General features: G+C 36.6%; 1 protein-coding gene across 3 annotated transcripts in view; it reads left to right on the top strand.

Annotated features, from left to right (window-relative positions):
* LOC107692968 (follistatin-related protein 4-like) overlaps window positions 1-19376 on the top strand; it is a 225917-nt gene that overhangs the window by 173915 nt on the left and 32626 nt on the right. For all 3 annotated transcript variants that reach the window (XR_001634694.1, XM_016492188.1, XM_016492187.1), the window contains exons 7-9: window positions 8745-8911; window positions 13317-13437; window positions 17212-17373. Coding sequence is in view for 2 of the 3 variants with exons in the window: in XM_016492188.1 (XP_016347674.1) it covers window positions 8745-8911; window positions 13317-13437; window positions 17212-17373 (450 nt within the window). In the remaining variant the exon portion in view is untranslated. The remainder of the gene's footprint in view (window positions 1-8744; window positions 8912-13316; window positions 13438-17211; window positions 17374-19376) is intronic.

The following is a 19376-nucleotide window of genomic DNA, read 5'->3' as shown; positions in this document are numbered from 1 at the left end:
CCCTCTTTGTTCTCTTTCTCTGGATCATTGTTTCTACACTGGTGATTCTTTTAAGCAAGTTTTTTTTATTTATACCAAACAAGGCCGTAATAATGTCTCTAATTACTCTAGAACATTGGCGGGACCAATTGTTTTGAGGAAAATAAAGACCAGACGGTACTGGTATTTATTTAAAGGAACTAAATACATATAGGATTTAAATTGGTTTAGGGAAATAAATTAAAAGAAGAAAAAAGAACAGTAAAAGAACAAGAATAAGATTTTTTGCAAAGTAATCAATCTGAACTGCAAATAATATTTTTATTTTAAAATATGCACCATTCAATTTCATTTGTATTCCTAATATTTTGAAAACGCAAAACAGAAAAATGCTATTGTCGTCACATTCAATTAACTCAGACCATGGCTATGAATTACATGAATCACAAATGACAGGCCTACATTCAATTCAATTCACTGGATATTGTTGGTCGTTTATGTCATTGTAAAACAAGTGTAAAATACCTATTACATGTTTAGCTTCTTCATACTTTCACTGAAGCGCTGCGGTGAAATTCGCAACCAATTCTCTATCATTTTGACATTGATGAGCACTGTTAGACGGCTGGAGCTGAGGCAGACCAGAAAATGTAGATTTTAAAACGTATTAAAATGCAACAGTTTTGACTTTTATATTTCAATTTAACAGCATTAACAGCAAGTAAAAATGGGTAAGCTTTCAACTGAACTGTATACATGCATTTTAAACACTTATACTTTGTTTTTGCCAGTGCCGATCCTAGACTTCTGGGGGCCCTACACAAAACTGTAGGGGGGGTATGAGTGGTTATGAACGAATGAATGAAACACATTTGTCCGTGTTTCACTCCGTCTCAAATCGCGCTCGCGGAAAGCGCTTGATAAACAGTGTCTATTCCGCGGCTCGGTACGCTTTCAACTCATCTTTTTAGTCTCGAGCAAGACTGTACGACATTCACATTACATGATTTGACTGATTTTTACGTAGAAAGGGCGACAGCGCACCGTATTAAAAGAAATGATCATTCATGTTTTCAGAACCGCTGGCCAAATTCAAAAACGAAACTAAAATTAAATCATCTTTGAGAGCAAGGGGGCCCCCTGGTGTTTCGGGGGCCCTACGCAGCTTGCATATTTTGCGTATAGGGAGGATCGGCTCTGGTTCTTGCCCCGTCCATGCAGTAAATGCACGTTATTGAATAAGCAAGGTTTTCTAGAAAAATAATTCAACTGCTCAGGTAATTTCAGTGGTAGGCTGAGGCATATATTCATGTAGATAGGTATTAAACTCCCGTAATTCACACACTGTTAGCGCATACATATTTCTGCCCAAACAGACTGAAGCCTCAAATGGAATGTAGCGTGCCTTTGCTTTCAGTTAATAAAAGAAAAATTATGCAATTTCTAGTGTTATTTTATAATTGTTGGGGCAGTCTTCAGCTCTTATTAAACATCTCAAAATACAGTCCTCTTCAGATTGCTTTTAATCACTGCATAAAAAGATTAACGCAATATTTATCTATAGTTCTGATTAGGTGGGCAAGACAGACATTTGCGTGGGCTCAGCCCACCCCTGCCCATGCCTGGAGCCAGCCCCGTCTACCACTCAGAGTTCCTGTGTTTCCAATATATTTACCATGAACATATTAAAAAACAAAACAGTGACAGTCTTGTTAAGTAAGGCATAATATACAGTCAGATTATTGTATCATTTATGTAGTTTAATCCCATGCAGCAAAAATTGTATATATATATATATATATATATATATAATCAGCTGTTCTAAGCATCTTCGTTACGTCTTCCTCAAGTGAGTTTTTTCAGGGTCATAATTTGATTTACAAAACACAAATCAAGGCTCGATGTTAATGCTTGTCCGGGACAAGAGGATTTTTTTGACGGGGCAAGTGAAAGGATTTTACTTACCTGACCGGACATGTAGTCTGATTAAGACATCAATAACAAAAAATAATTAGGGAAGCACTGAAACTTTGGCGAGAATGATTCTGATTTTATTGCATTCAGTGTAAACGACGACCACCAGTTAAAGGTCCCATGACATGCTGCTTTTTGGATGCTTTTATATAGGCCTAAGTGGTCCCTAGTACTGTATCTGAAGTCTCTTTCCCGGAATTCAGCCTTGGTGCAGAATTTCAGCCACTACGAGCCAGTCCCGCAATGAGCTTTCCTTAGGACGTGCCGTTTCTGTGTCTGTAGCTTTAAATGCTAATGAGGAGGAGAGAGGTGGGGCAACTGCCATGCTTCGCTCGTTTGCAAGCCATGATGTCTCTCGAGGAAAAAAAATATTGCGCTCGCCTCGCACGGTAGTAGCTCATTTTCTCATGGGCGGGCCAAATTCTCTGGGCGGGCAAAGCAGAGAAAGGGGAGGTAACCTTTCCCCGTATGACGACATAAAGGGAAGATTCCAGATTAGGCCATCTGAGCTTTCATTTTCTCAAAGGCAAAGCAGGATACCCAGGGCTCGGTTTACACCTATCGCCATTTCTAGCCACTGGGGGACCATAGGCAGGCTAGGGGAACTCATATTAATGTTAAAAAACCTCATAAAGTGAAATTTTCATGCCATGGGACCTTTAAGGCTTATGCAGCCTGTCTTCAAAATTCAAAATGTTGAGTTTTTATATTTATAACATACGCAACATCACATGACTAAAGGTCCTGTTTTCCCGAACATCAGAACAATTGCAAATATGACATTGATTTTATACAACAGTAGTTCAATAAACAAGCAGTTAGTATTAAGTGACTTACATTTTAGAAACAATATTGACTGACGAAAATAGTTCCAAACAAAGACCACAGCAGAATAGTCGCACGTCTCAGTGATTCAGTGAGCTATTCAGAAAGACAGTAATTTGCTTCATTCGTGAATGCATCATCCATTTGAACGAATCAAATGAATGATTCAATGACTAACTTATTAAGAAAGTCACTTGCTGTCACCTACTGGTGGTTTAGTTTCATATGAAAAAGTATCATAACATATCATTTGTATATTCAATTATTTAAAACGTTAATAAATTAATACATTAAAATAAATTAAGTTAGAATGATAGCGTCTTATCATTCTAACTTCATTTATTGATAAAATGTAAGAATTTTACATGAAAGCAAAAAAAAAAAACACCTTGGAAATCAATTTAACTCTTTCCCTGCCATTGACGGAATTTTCCGGCTTTCCGTGTTTTCACTGGTGTACAGCAGGAGGCACTATTATGTATCTTCTGAAACAGTACTGAATGTCTGGATCAAAACATGGCGAGGAAGAAGCAGAAACAAGCGATCGCGTATATAAGCAGATGCATATGTAAAATAACACAATCATCAAGCATTAAACAGCATATAAATCAAAACTGCCTAATGTTACCAAATGAGATGATGATCCAGGAAGTGGTTTAGGACTGTGAAGCTTTGGGGATGTTGATGGAAGCGATCTACTCCATCTGCGTTTTGATCATCAATCTGAAAACGATCCAGATGTAGTCTTTTACAAAAAACGTGATTTTCTCAACTTTTTGTTCAAAATGTTGCTTTTTTCATGAAACTTTCCCACATTCAAGTATTGATTTAAAAAATGCATACAGCTAGAATAAAACTGGTTTTGTTTAAAAGCAGAAGCTCTGTTCTTTATTTTGACATATTGCATGTTCAGATATTCAAACAACAAAAAACTTGGTGGCTGGCAACTTTAAAAAAAATGCTGGCGGGGAAAGAGTTAAAGGGCAATTATCACAAATATGCACATTTAGGTAAGCAAGGTGTCTTGCTCAAGAGCACCTCAGCTGTGATATGAGCACTGGTCACTCACTCCCCAACTTACAATCCCTGCCGTCACCAAGACTCAAACCCACAACCTTTGGGTTACAAGTCCAACTTCCTAACCATCAGGCCACGACTGCTTGAAATGGCACATTTGGACGGGACTAAAATCACTGAGAAGCTCTGATAATAGATACTTTACCCCACCACTCCATGTAAAACTAATCCCGTCCGAATAAGACTACAAACACACAGCTGTAAGCAGAACATTAGCATTATCAGCTGCTCAGAAGCTGAGCCGTAGTGCCACTGTGGAGAGCTGTTCAAAGAAGTTCATCTGTTATAGTGTCATAAATAAAGACGCTCTGGCTGTTGATGCACTTTGAGTGTGCTTAGCATTTGTCTAAAAAACCCTGCAGGATGCTTTCATTTAGGTGAGAAATGAGTGCTCTCGCCTTTGGCTCTTGCCGGCAATAACACCCAGCTTTGATGGATCAATAGTTTGCAAATCCTGGGCAAGTCAATTACTTGTGTGGAGGGGCTATTTTTAGGCGAGAGGGGAACACAAAGAGTCATTACAGAGATAATGTCATGTCAACCCTATCCAGCGGGAGGACCGCCATGGGCAATGGATATGTCATCCGTCTGTCTGCATCTCTGCCTCAGAGACTAGTGTGTGTGTGTGTGTGTGTGTGTCTGGGTGGTAATCTCAAACCAGGCCTCTTCTGCTGGGGAAAATCAACATGGTGCCAGGAAAAAGGAAAGTGTTTTTATTGCTGGAGGCTAAAAATGAGAAGCACAGCGACGAGGCATCTGCTGAATCCTGAAAGGGAGATGCTAGGTTTTATATTTGCTGTAAAATGTGAAGCTGTTTTGGGGTTTAGGGTTTGAGGGCTGAGTCGGTGCGTGGATGCATTCACTTTTAGACTCCTGTGAGGAGAAGTTGTCTTCGCTTTTGTAAAAGTTCCTCCTCTGATGTGTTATTCTAAGGCTACGTACACACTGGTTTGGTGTAAGTTATATTTGACGAAAGAAATATCATCACCTGGGGATGTAATAATGAGGTGCTGCATTTAGTTATGCTGTCTCTTTTGAACTGTTCTCTCTCATGGCTGTAATGTAATTGTTACCGCTGGACCAGAGAGAAAGCTTTTCAAGATTTCTCAAAGTTTCTGAAATTTACTTAACCTTGTAAATCTTGACAGAATTTGAAATGGAGTTTGAAATAACACTTATATTAACAAATATTTTTAAAAAATTCTAAAAAAGATTTGTGCATGTGATTTTATCGAGTATCATATTTCATACATCAGGTTTGTATGGCTCATATGGTGTGATATATAGTAGAATAATATGATTCTTATACTTGAAAAGGTTTCAGTCAGAGGCCCAAACTGAGTAAAAATATGCAAATTGGTGGAGATGCTGCTATTTATATGGTCAGAAAATAAGATGGAATTCTGATGATTTTAATGTAAATCAATGAGATACTTAGCAGATACTTACATAAAATTATTTAAATATTAGTCGTCAATCTATATCTCCAATAATATGTCTTAGTAAAATGATATTTAATGCTTAGTTTTATGACCAAAACTTATAATGTAATGCAATACAATGATGATTGAGAGATGAACAAATAAATTGTGATGATCATATTTGAGACTAATTGATTTTTCTAAAAAATAATGTCTGGATAGCCAAGTAAAGCGAAGCTGCATCAGTGCAATATGGAATTCTGATGATTTTAATGTAAATCAATGAGATACTTAGCAGATACTTACATAAAATTATTTAAATATTAGTCGTCAATCTATATCTCCAATAATATGTCTTAGTAAAATGATATTTAATGCTTAGTTTTATGACCAAAACTTATAATGTAATGCAATACAATGATGATTGAGAGATAAACAAATAAATTGTGATGATCATATTTGAGACTAATTGATTTTTCTAAAAAATAATGTCTGGATAACCAAGTAAAGCGAAGCTGCATCAGTGCAATAAGTCTTCATCTTGAAATTTTAATAACAATATCAAAGCTATTCTTATGTTCACTTTATATTAATCAGTAAAGATTTCACAGCAAAAAGACACATGAAGCGTACGCTGAAGTTGGATGTTTGCAAAATTATATAGACCTTTTATTTGCTAAAAAGCATAAACTCTCAATCAGACAACAGAAGGCATGTATTAGATTTTGCATGTCAAATATGATGCAGTACCTTTATGGAGTTAAAAATGCCTGCATTTGGCAGTCAGTCCTGAACTTGTTAAATAAGGATTATTACATATTGAGTCTTTTTCACAAATGTCAGAATTAGAAAAAGCAAGTCAACAGAATTCAGTGTCAAAGACACATGTGTTTAAGGACATTATCTAGCGATCTCAGCAGCAGAATTTCACTAAACATGATGAAGTGATGGAGAAGAGCGCTCTAACAGACGTGCAGCGCAGTCGGGCTCACACTCAGCTTTCACAAGTGTCTGGATCACAGTGGATCACAAGTCTTTGTTAGTGAACAGTCCTGTCTGTGCATTGGCTGCAGTGGTGCACGTCTAAAGCGACGGGCCGTTCCTCCTCTTGCACCTGCTGCATTTTCAGATCTGATGGCTGCAATTTGACAGGCAGGTGCAGGAACTCATTTTCCCTCTAACCAGGACAAATCAATGTGTTCAGCTCCGTAGTGCTTCATCATCACCTAAATTACCTCTTTTCATCTGAAAGAATCAAACCCACCTGTAACTGTCAGGAAATCATGCAAACAACATGTTTATGCCAGAGAGCGTCCACTGCAGCAGAATGCAAATGGACACGAGCGTTCGAGTCACCGTCAGCACGCCAACACTGTTATTTTCAAGCTAGCTGTGAAATGACTGATCTGAAAGCCAGACTGTTATTGACCCGAGGTCAGTCGGAGACATTTGCGGTGTCTGGGCCGTTATTGTTTACGCACCTCAGACGGACTGCTCATCAAATGATCGAATGTCTCATCAAGTTAAGTCAACTCACTTTTATTTCTATAGTGCTTTATATAAGACAGACTGTGTCAAAGCAGCTCATATTAATAAACATGAAATTAACAGAGGCAATGATGGAAAATAGGGTGAAATCAAATAGGCATAAATCACATTTTAATTGTGGTCGAGATTTCTGCTTCTTTCGATTTGATAACTCTTTCCCTGGCATTGACGGAATTTTTTTTTTCCGTGTTTTCACTGTTATACAGTAGGGGGCGCTATTATGCATCTTCTAAGAGAGTACAGAATCTCTGGATCAAAACACAGGTGAAGAAGCGGCAGAAACAAGGGATCGCGTATGTAAGAAGATGCATATGTAAAATAATGCGACCATCAAACATTAAACAGCATATAAGTCAAAACTGCCTAATGCTACCGAATGAAATGTCGATCCAGAAAGTGGTTTAGGACTGTGCAGCTTTAGAGGTGTTGATGAACTCTACTCTACTCATCAATGTTTTGTTCATTGTTCTGAATCCTCTCTGGACAAAACGCAATTTTCTCAGCTTTTTGTTGTTTATTTATTTATATATTTATTTTATTGAAACTTACCCATATTCAAGTGTTGATAAAAAAGAATGTAATTTCATTTTAATGTGGCATTTGCGTTATCCTGCATTGGTAACACAGGACTGTGCAGCTTTAGAGGTGTTGATGAACTCTACTCTACTCATCAATGTTTTGTTCATTGTTCTGAATCCTCTCTGGACAAAACGCAATTTTCTCAGCTTTTTGTTGTTTATTTATTTATATATTTATTTTATTGAAACTTACCCACATTCAAGTGTTGATAAAAAAGAATGTGCGAAGCTGGAATAATACAGTATTTGCCTGCTGGTTATTTATCCTGAAACATTTCATTTTAATGTGGCATTTGCGTTATCCTGCATTGGTAACACATCTTCACAAGCGTTCACAAGATATCAAGATTTTAAATCCCCCAATCAGAGCATTTCTTTTCTGCCCAGAGGTTTACTTCATCTTCCTGACCTGGCAACCATGTTTAGGGATCTCTATTGAAATATTCTGCTCAAAACATTTGCTCTGTTCGCTGCAACTAAATCTGCAAGCAAATCATGCAAGTTGACTTTTTCTTGATTTGTGCTTATGTGAAAGTGCAATAATTCAGATGAAATGCAAAAAAAAAAAGAAGAAAAGAATTCTAAAATGACAATAACCAGGATATATTTTTACATTTTTATTTTTTTCATTTTTAGCAAAATAATCACGATTAACAGTTTAACAAATGTTGCAGCCCTAGAATCTCAAACATTAAGACAATTCAGATTCTGATTGAAATTTCAATCGGTTTGGGCATTTTTATTCTGATGGAGGGGTTCATTCAGATTGGACTTTTAAACCGATTGTAACCGTAATACAATGCTTCATGTAAACGCATCTAGTGGTGCAAACAATCCGATCAATGTTTTGATGGTGTCTAGTATTGGGAAGATTGGATCATTCTACTGACCTGGATCTTTGAATCTCGTTCAGCATCAATGAATGAATCTTTATTCAAGTCTCCTAGTCCAGGAGCTTGTTTTCCTCAATGTGCACTTGCCTTAAAGCAGGTTTGTTAGCTTTATAGTGTGACAATATTCATAATAATATTGCAGAGTCATGTGTAGAGGAAACATAATTGTTTAGTTTTGTCTGAGCAGTCACACAAAAAAAATCAACTTTAGCTCGTTACTCCAGAGTCATAATGAGTTCAAAATGAACAAATCATTCATGATCAACACATCGCTCACATCGTCACAGAGAGACAGCCTCACTCTGCATATTAAACTGAAACAGCAGAAAGTATTTTAACATTCAAGCACCTTAATAAATAAAAAGCAGATATAAATTACATAGCATTTTTCAGGTAAAACGTAAATGCATGGGCTAACTAAATTGCAATAATGTTGTTTTGTCTTGCAGAGGTCGTTCAGCTCAGTCTAGCCGATGACAAGCGTCTGAGCATCACAACAGTGACCGTCGGCCTGAGCGCCGTGCTGTCCTGTGCCATTCAGGGCACACTGAGACCGCCCATCATCTGGAAGAGGAACGGCATCATCCTCAACTTCCTAGATCTAGAGGATATAAATGTGAGTACTTCGATATCACACTATTGAACAACACCATTTTGTCTGAGAATAACGATGCAGTTCGCTGAGAAGTCTTTGAACCTTTGTGACGACGTGCCCCAATAGCATTGTATGTAATTTAAGAGGGTTTTGAAAACGACATGATTACTCACTGCTAGAGAATTAACCCCGGTCTCCCCTGCATGAAATACTGACCGGTATTCTTATGGTTTATATAGATCTCATGAAGCACGTGTTTTGGTTGTCTGACAAAAGATTCACGTATTTGAATTGCTTATAACATTTCAATCCATTTGGATTACACAGTTTAAACATAAACTAATAAACTTGATGTGATACATATTTGTCAAACATACATCAATTTAACATACAAAAAAATCAGTTAAGAAGCAGGTAAGATTTCTGTAATAGTACTTATAAATTGAATGTTTTAAATACACATTAACTAGGATTATATATTTATCATCAATCTAAATTGATTTTATCAAATCCAAATTGGATTCAAACTCACATTTTAAACATTTTAACTCCTTAAATATTGCTTGTTTTTTACAGATCTGGGCCAATTAATAATGTACTTGTTTTCACAATGTAATTTAATTTACAATTTTTTGTTTTAAATAAAAACAAATACTGTAGATGCAAAAAATATTTATTTTATTTTATTTATTTATTTATTATTTTGTATTTTTTTATTTTATTATTTATTTATTTTTAAATGCATAAATCTTACCACTACTTCAACTGGCTCATATTTTAAGTGGCATCAACAAATTGTCATGGAAGAAATTTTTAAACACCAAAAACATAATAATAATTTTAAAGTGTGAGTTCCGTATTAAAAAGCATAACTTCAAAGCTAAAGTCACTAGCATCACCAAACTGAGCTGCACAAATAATGGCACAGTTCATCTTCCTGACATGATTTTTTGAGTGCAGAAATCAGACTTGCTTCATTTATGTATGATTGACAAATATGCTTAAGTTTATTACTTTGTTAAAACTGTGTAATCCAAATATGCAATTCAAATACATACATCTTAAATTTAGGCCCATATATATGCTTATTGCGACAGCATAACTTGGTTATATGCATCCTGCGTGATGTGAGGCTTTCACAGTATTCTGGATTATAAGGGAATGTTGTGCTGAGAACACCTTCAAGGTGAGGAACCCTGCAGAGCTTCTTTTCTGATGTGAAATGATTACATCCTCCTGTTAATTGGGCAGCTGCTGAATATCTGATAATCATCCAGAACACAAAGCTCAGTCAGGGTCCAGTTGCATTGATTTTCACCAATTAATCAGTATGTTCTAGAATAGAAGCTCATGCCAACAGAAATTACAAATGTTAATGTTCATTATCAGGACACACGCTTTCCATTTCCAATTACTAAACATATTTGTGTTTCTGCACTTCATATGATGTAATTGGAAAGAACATAATGATCGTGGTCTCAGGAGTTGGGCCAGGAGCCATGCTGATTTCAAGGGACTGCAAATCATGTGTAGATTTTGAGAAGCAGACATGCTCAGGATGGGAATGGGTGCTTAATGAGGTGTGTCACGCTTGTGTTTAGCTCACCTGCGTTCCTGACAGCATGGGGTTGTGTTTACGTGCTCGCTCATTATAATTCTCTAATTGCATGTTAATGAAGGGTTTGTTGAATGTTGCAACACTGACCCAGTCAACAACGACGTGTGGGTCAACGAGAACGAGCACCGGTGAAGAGTGCTGAATGACACATTCAGCTTCATAAGCAGCCAGAGAAAGAATCGGAAGACTGACACGGTCCAGACAAAATGGGAACCTAAATAAATACACGATTGTGTCTTGTGCCAGAAAACCGAAGCATCAGCATGTGTAATTGTGCTTTGATTGTGAGGAACAGGTCTTTTGCATTGATTGGCTCGGATTCCTCAGACAGATCATTTATACTGTCCCAGGGGAAAAGTTTATTCTACATGATTTCTCACTGTTGACTGATCTTTAAAACTGAGGCATATGGTGTGGTTTAATGCTGTGGAGTAATTTGGGTGCATTCAGTATTTGTCGGTTTCTGTCGCACTTGTCAATATAGCATGCTCATTTTTATCAACACTTCGTCTCCTGCTTCTGCTCTTCTCCGGTTTTCTCACTCAACTTCTTGGCTGATAGAAGACTGTTAATACAGTTTTGGGTACCAGACAAAACACTGGTTTTGAGTACCAGACAAGACTTGCTGTTAACGGGCTTGGGTGTCAGACAAACTTTGCTGACTGGGTTTTGGATATGAGACAAAACGGATATCTTGTGGCAGGAACTGGTGTCCGGGGTCGGATCTGAAATTTCTGACATGGAGACTTGATCTAACACTATAAATGGTATGCTGTACAACTGTGTGGTGTACTGTAAAACTCAGCACAGGACGGCTCTTACAACACAGCAGTGACACGGGAGTAAATTAACTGCTGTGAGATCAAACTGAAGTAGCTCTTAATTTTAGAAAAACCAAGCCCGAGTCCTGACCTCAATCTGCAGTCTGTTGTGTGATCTGAAGTGAGGAGAAGCGTGCAAATGCACCTCAGCTCCTCCAGAAGCATTTAGTGGAGGATATTGCCAATATAACGCTTTTACCAGCTTCAGTAGTAAATGGCTTTTTTGATTTTGTATATGATTTGTGTGTTGGGTGTGGATTTATGTGTTTGACATACAAATGCTTTTTTCCTTAGCAGGATGAAAATTAATTGCAAATTTTCATCTCACAATTCAGACTTTTTTCTTGCAATTCTGAGAAAAAAAGTCTGAATTGTGATATAAACTTGCAATGAAAAAAAAAGGATTCTGAGATAAAAAGTTGTTGTTTTTTTTTTTATTCTGTGGCGGAAACAAAAAGACAGAATTCTGAAATGTAAACTCAGAATTGCGAGAAGTCAGAATTATGAGATAAAAAAGTCGCAATTAGCTTTTTTTATTTTTTTATTCCAAGGCAGAAATGGGCTTCCATATTGACATGTGGAGTATACATGTACATAATTCATTTAGTTTGCTTTATATATATATTTTCTCCCTAATTCTTGCTTTTTATTCTCTTTGCTCTGAAGTTTGCACAAAAAATGTTTTATGATGTTTTTTACTAATACCTTGTTGCATTTGTGCAGTATCATGTAAATATCATGGTGTATGAATATGGCAATTGTTGATTATTCACATCTTAACCCCACAATATTCCATTAAGGCTCGTATCATTCCATCCTCATTTACTTTCACTTCATGTGTTTTATTAATACTATAGTATTAGTATTAATACTAAATAACTTTCAAAAATATTAATGTACAGGCCGTGGTGCAGTGATGGGTTCAGATGATTATCATATTCATATACCATTTATACTCAATATATTCAATGCATTACCAAAAAACATGCCATGTCTAATGGTTTATTAGTTTAAACCGTGTCAGATGGCTCCTTTATTGTATGTCTTATTCTCCTTAGAGATGAATTGGCACAGTTGTGCGACAAACACTTATCTCTGATTTATTTCAGAGTGGAAATGTTGCCCTTTCCAAAACCGATGGCAGCTAAATTTCCCTTGTGTCTTTTTGTTTTCCAGTCGTTTGAATTAGTGGCTTGTTAACTGTATAGTTCTGGTGCTGTTCTTTCGGTTAAACCTCATCTCAAGACATTATCTTTCAATTGATTTCAAAAAGTGAATGACAAACTCGTAATTAGATTTCATCTGAAAGTGGCAGCCGATACAGCTCCAGTGATGAAAACCGCTACGAGTCCTCCTTATGCGGCATAACATCTGCCTTATGGCAGAGGTGAGGTACTATCAGTCACAATCTTTGTTTAATAACAAAAAAAGTAATTAGTTTTTGTCGTTGGGTTTCATCATGTCCTTGGAAGAGAGTCACTTCTGCCCTCTTTATCCTAAAACTTCAGCACTCGGAGGCAAAGTCGTGTTTTTACTCGAGCCGATCATCCATCTCGCTGGATTAGCGACGACCTCCTAAACAAACAAATCGCTGTTTTGTTCCCAGTACGGCAGTCGAGCCCTTTTCTGTGTGCGCCCTATAAAGCTGCAGGTGTGTTAGGGTTTAAGAGCGAGTTTTTGTGTCCTTAAATCATTTACCCTCTGCAAACTCATATAACTACAAAACAGTTTAATGTTTTAATCCCCCTTGAGTCGGCCCCAAGCCCCAGATGAGGGGATGCATCCTCACAAAACCACAACCGGCTTCATTAATCACGCTAAAGCTGGCTATATTTTTAACCCTTACCATTTATCAGCCTGAGAGAGCATTACAGTGAGGAACAAACCCCTGCGCCCGCGCGCTCATGGGACGCCGCTGATGCATCGTCTATTCATCCTGTGACTTCCTGCTGTTTTTTTCTCTCTCTCTTTCTTCCCATTCAATTAGGACTTTGGTGACGACGGCTCGCTCTACATTACTAAGGTGACTACGATTCACATGGGGAACTACAGCTGTCACGCGGACGGCTATGAGGAGCTGTTCCAGACCCACGTGCTCCAGGTGAATGGTTAGTAGTAGAATCTTTCATATATGTTTGCTTTCATGGACTGTTGTTGTAATGTCTGTTAAAAGTTGTGAAGCAGTGTACCTTCGTTTTCAATAGTGTCCAAGTTACACAATTTAACTACTGTAATTAAGCAGTGTACACATTACAAGTAACATGAGTTTTCCATAAAAAGTAACTAAGTAACACGATTAGTTACTTTTTTAGGGAGTAACACAAAATTGTACTGCATTACTTTTAAAAGTAACTTTCCCCAACACCAGCAATAATGAAAGCAAGGTAAATGCCAAGCGTGGCAGTCATATCATGTGCGTTGCATTAAAGGGATAGTTCACCCAAAAATGAACATTTGCTGTTAATTTACTCATCCTCACGCCATCCAAGATGTAGGTGACTTTTTTCTTCAGTAGAACAGTAAAGACTTCTTGGTGGTTCATAAAATGCAAGTCAACGGCTACCGTCACGTTGAGAGTCAAAAAAGCATATCAGACAACACAAAATTAATACCCGTGGCTCCTGACGATATATTGAGGTCTTATGAAGCAAAACAATTGTTCTGTGTAAGAAACCTGACATTATATAAAAGATTATTATTAAGAAACTGACAGATGCTCTCCCAAGTGGATAAATTTCATGTTGTAGTGAGGACTATGAAAACAGAGGAACTCGAAAATGATGATACATGTTTAGTCATGTGATGCATATCACTCTAGAAAAAATTCTGGGTTGTTTCAACCCAGCTTTGGGTCAAATATGGACTAACCCAACTTTTGGGTTAATATTTTAATTGAAAAATTTAACCCAATAGCTGTGTTAGTCCATATTTGACCCAAAGTTGGGTTGAAACAACCCAGCATTTTTTGAGTGTATTGTACCTATAGATATATGTGACCCTGGAGCACAAAAGCAGTCTTAAGTCGCTGGGGTATATTTGTAGCAATAGCCAACAATACATTGTATGGGTCAAAATTATAGATTTTTCTTTTATGCCAAAAATCATTAGGATGTTAAGTAAAGATCATGTTCCATGAACATATTTTGTAAATTTCCTACCGTAAATATATTAAAACTTAATTTTTGATTAGTAATATGCATTGCTAAGAACTTCATTTGGACAACTTTTGATTTTTTCAATATTTAGATTTTTTTGCACCCTCAGATTCCAGATTTTCAAATAGTTGTATCTCGGCCAAATATTGTCCTAACAAACCATACATCAATGGAAAGATTATTTATTCGGCTTTCAGATGATGTGTAAATCTCAATTTCGAAAAATTGAGTTTTACCAGCATTGTTGTGCCTGATATTCACCTTATATTGTTGCTAAAGTTAAATGGGTTACTTTATTTTACGGTGTCTTTGTTACAGTGTAATTGTACATTTAAGTAATGAGTCATATTAATTAACAACATTTACTTAGGGTTTAGGGTTATTGCACGTAACTATGCATAATTTACTGTTATTACTATAGTAAGTGCATGTAACAAGAGTAACAAGGACACTGTAAAATAACTGTTACTGATAAATGTTACTTTGCTGAAAACATGATAACAGTTGTGTTTTAGTCAGATGGTAGTGAGTGGAGACATGGTGAAGCATTGCCAGGTTAAATAAATAAAAGTGCATATATACAGTATACAGTCAAACCAAAAATTATTCAGACATTACTAGTGGGTGCAGGACACTATAGTTCATTTATGTAAGTGAGGATAGCAAAATAAAATAAACTGTGACATATTATACCCAAAAATTCTTCATACAGTGGACTACCAGTAAAACTGATAAACATTTGGAAATGATTCAGACACTTTGACCTGACCATGTCTTGCTTAAGTGTTATCTGAGATTATCAAGAATGAATTTGTTCTGACACAGTTTAACTCTGAGTTCTTGTCATATTTTATCACCATTTTCTAAACTATAGCGAATAAACTGTGATAATGTGTGAAATGTTGAAGGTGTCTGAATAAATTTTGGTTTGACTGTATATATATATATATAAATTAAAAAAACTGCTATGCAGCCGAGAGTGTGAATTTCTCGCATATGTGTGGCTTTCCCAAATCCTGAAACAAAGGAATAAATGCCTAGTTGTGTGCGAGAGAGACAGAATGTGCTGTGCACAGATCAGTGGTTTTTCAAAGTGTTTTATGCCAAGGACCCCCCAAGTATAATAATCCCTTTGCAGGAGATTTTGTCATTTTTGCCTTCCTAAATTACAAAATCAGCTATATTTTTACATTTATTAAAAATAGAAATATATCAGGCATCATATTATAAGTATAAATATGCCACTATTCATATTGCCACTGTACTAAAGCCAAAGCATTTAATAAAACATTTACTTTGTATTAAGTTACTTTTTTTTTCCTACCCACTATTAGCATAAAAGAAAAACGAAATTCAGATTTATCTGTGAAGCACTTTTCACAATAGCAAATTGCATTCCAAAGTAACATGTTTAAATTATAATCATAGATAATGTATGATTGTAATGTGGTCAACAGACCTGGAACAGACCAGGCCATGCATCAATTTTACCAATTTTAGAGTGATCTACATTTATTTGTTTTTATTTGTTTGTTTGTTTGTTTATTAAAATAAATATTACTAATAAACAAAATAAACACATTAATAAAAAATCAAAAAAACAATTGTCTTTCCTCATTTTTTTTAGGACTACACCACTGGTTTTAGACCATTCATGAAATGGTTTTATGTGCGACCTGGATGCGCTGGGATATTTTGCTAATAAAATGATCATACCAGAAGAATAGTGTGAGAACTTCATTATGTCTGGTCTCTCATCTCTCATCCTCTCATGATACTGAGAGTATCATCTCAGCCAGCTTTTATGACATTTTATGCATTCACATTTTAATACAGTTATAACTCCTGAACTTTGCAGTGTGTACATTGTAGCATGAAAAACGTTTATTCAAATTATGAAAGGGCTATAACACAAAAAGTGGGCAAGGTCTATACTGCACAATGAATACTTTTTTTTTTTTTTGGTTATAACAAAACCATTCATGAACGAGCAGAGCTCAAACTCAAACTGTATTGAGCAGATTCTAACTAAAAAGCTTCTTCTGATTGGTCGTTGATTTCACATGCTCAACAAACATGTCTGTGATTGGCTACAATGCTCAACGCTGCAAAATCACATTGTAAATAGAAACTTTTGATGCTCTTCACACAAATACAGGAGCATTTGAAAGCAGCCGCCTATCAGCAGGTACCAGAACGACCCGGTACTGTGGAAAGGCTGGTATTGTTATGTTTTTAAATTTTAAGTATTGGCTTGGTATCAACAACACTAACCCCTGATATACAGTATAATAACTGCTACTGAAAAAAAGAGCCATTTGATTGCTTTCAATCCTTTTGAAATTGTTGCAATAGAAAATAGTTTTCACCTTTTGATCATTCAACCATTCAATTACAAGACATCGTTCTTCATCGAGGCATATAAAGGGAGATAAACAAACGCTGTATTGAAACAAAGATAACAATCCAGTTTAACTTGCTGTATTATACTTGCGAGAGAAAAAATACTGGAAGGATTTTCAATTAACGGAGACAATAAGCGTGATTGTTGGAGAGCTTGTTTTGTCTAATTGGAAGGAATCTCGATACGGGAAGCAAATCCCCTCACGTTCATTTCATTCAATGACCGTTTCTGACTGACACAAGGAGGGGAATCCAAAACAAAGCAGTTTTTCTGGACTTGAATCACTTTCTCTGTTGTTTACAGTCTGCTTCTGTCTCTTCCAGTGCCTCCAGTAATCCTGGTCTATCCGGAGACTCAGGCCCAGGAACCCGGTGTCGCTGCCAGCTTGCGCTGCCATGCAGATGGTATTCCAAACCCTAAACTCACCTGGCTGAAGAACGGCCTGGACCTGCAGCCGCACGCATCCAAGCAGATTTCACTTCTCGGTACGATCCTCAGCCCTTCCTCTCGGGAAGCAGATAAAGGCAGGCAGTCGCACGGGTAGATAAACAGACAGATGTGTAATGGGCAGATCATGTAGTGAAACACATGAAAAATATCCTCCGTACACCCCTCTGACACAGCAGTGGATTACAGTCGTTTCAGTCGTTGCTGGCAGCCCTTGGTGCTGCGGGAGTGAGTTTGCGGCTCCCTGCAAGGATGATGATGATGATAATAATAAAAGCAGTCCATGAAATGACGATAGTGGACCCAGGCAAATGGGCTCGTTTGGAGGGGCCTCTCGATTCTGGCGCGGTGCTGTATTGTTTACAGAGTAGCCCCTTATTAGAAAGCACTTTATTGGTTGAGTGCGGTCCATTACACCCTGTAATAAGCTGTTATTTGGATCAGATGTTTGTGCTGCTTAAGTTCTGTATGAAAAGACGAGACCGTCAAGGTCTCATTCCTCTCATTTATTTGTTTCAGCTCCATCGTTTTTCAGCATCTCTGCTTATTTATTTGTTCTGTGGAGATTTAATGTAACAGATCGTTAAGTGTTTCTCTGGCAGTTTATTGGGTATGTCTGTCTGCTTTCTTTTCCCTCTGCTTTCATGCACGCATTAATATTTCAGACGCGCCCTTTTCAAGCTCTCCTGTTTCTGTTTGTGTCCACAGAAATATTTTCAGCATCAAGATAAAAGATGATTTCATCACAAAGTCTGAAAAATTCACTTTCACGGGATGACAAATAACAGGCTTAGCTCAGCGCGGAGACACAATGTGTCATTTTGTGTCGACTGATTTTGGTTTTCTGCTGTATGGAAAGATGGATAGACTTGTAAGCGCACTGGTGGTTGCACAAAACCGACTCATGATTTATACTCATAGACAATGCAAGGTAAACAGTCACAATCCATAGTTTCCATCCGGGTTTCCCACGTGGGGTTCGAGCTAATAATTAAATGAATCATGAAAATGTAAAACTGAATAAATAATTTTGGCAAGTCTTAAGCCTTTATACATAATGCATATTAAAAGTAGTTTTAATACATTGATTATGCCTTGTAATGCCCCTTATAATGCATTATATGATCGCATGAATAATTATAATCACAGCTATAATACATTATAATACTTATCTATTTATTGTTACATCTTTAGAAAGTGTAATGCATTAAAATACATGACAAACAAAACTTCAAATATTATAATGAATTTTAACTTTGCTTACAATTATTTCTGAAAATATATAATGCATTATACATTAAGGCTTTAAGTAAAGTGTCACCATTATTTTAAAACAAAACACTTGAGCACTAAAAAAGATCTGTCATGTGATCATTAAAGCAAAGATGTTGTTAAATCATTAAAATATTAACTTAAAATCTCTGGGGAACTTCAAACAAATATTTGACTCACAAAAATGTGCATAAATTTATAAATTAAGAGATATTCACTTTAGTTTATTTAGTTGTTATCACACTTTTCTTAGCTGTCGCTCTTCACTCATACTGTCTCCTTGTATGCTGTTTGTAGTCAAAGTGAAATATCAGTGGTGTTTGGAGTTAGAAAAAAAAAATAGCCTTTTCCAGCCAGGTTGGATATTTGCACTCAGTATAAAAAGATACCGCCATTCATATTTTATGATGGATTTTCATAGTTTAAAAGGGAAAGTCTGCCTCCGGGACGAAAGTAAAATACAATAAAACTGAACATAAAAGTCATTTGGAGAAAAAAAAAAAAAAGAAAAAGAAAAAAGGAAAAGTTTTTATGTAAAAAAAAAATCAACCTTTGGGGCAGATGGTCGAAGGAAATTTAGATTTAATAAACCGCTAGACCACAGCTGTGCCCTGTGAGGTTTTGTTCATGCCCTTGGCAGCATTCAGTACACGTTCAGTATTCAATAAGTTATAAATGCATAATATGGTTTATTTTTACCAGCATTACTACATGGGGTTAAACTGTATGAATTTAATGCATATCCTCAATATCAGGACCTGGAAAGAGT

The sequence above is a fragment of the Sinocyclocheilus anshuiensis genome, unplaced genomic scaffold (genome assembly GCF_001515605.1).
Source record: "Sinocyclocheilus anshuiensis isolate Anshui unplaced genomic scaffold, SAMN03320099.WGS_v1.1 scaffold658, whole genome shotgun sequence".
In the NCBI taxonomy this organism is placed as follows: Eukaryota; Metazoa; Chordata; class Actinopteri; order Cypriniformes; family Cyprinidae; genus Sinocyclocheilus; species Sinocyclocheilus anshuiensis.
Note: the sequence above shows the minus strand (reverse complement) of the source record. Positions and strands in the feature narration are given on the sequence as shown.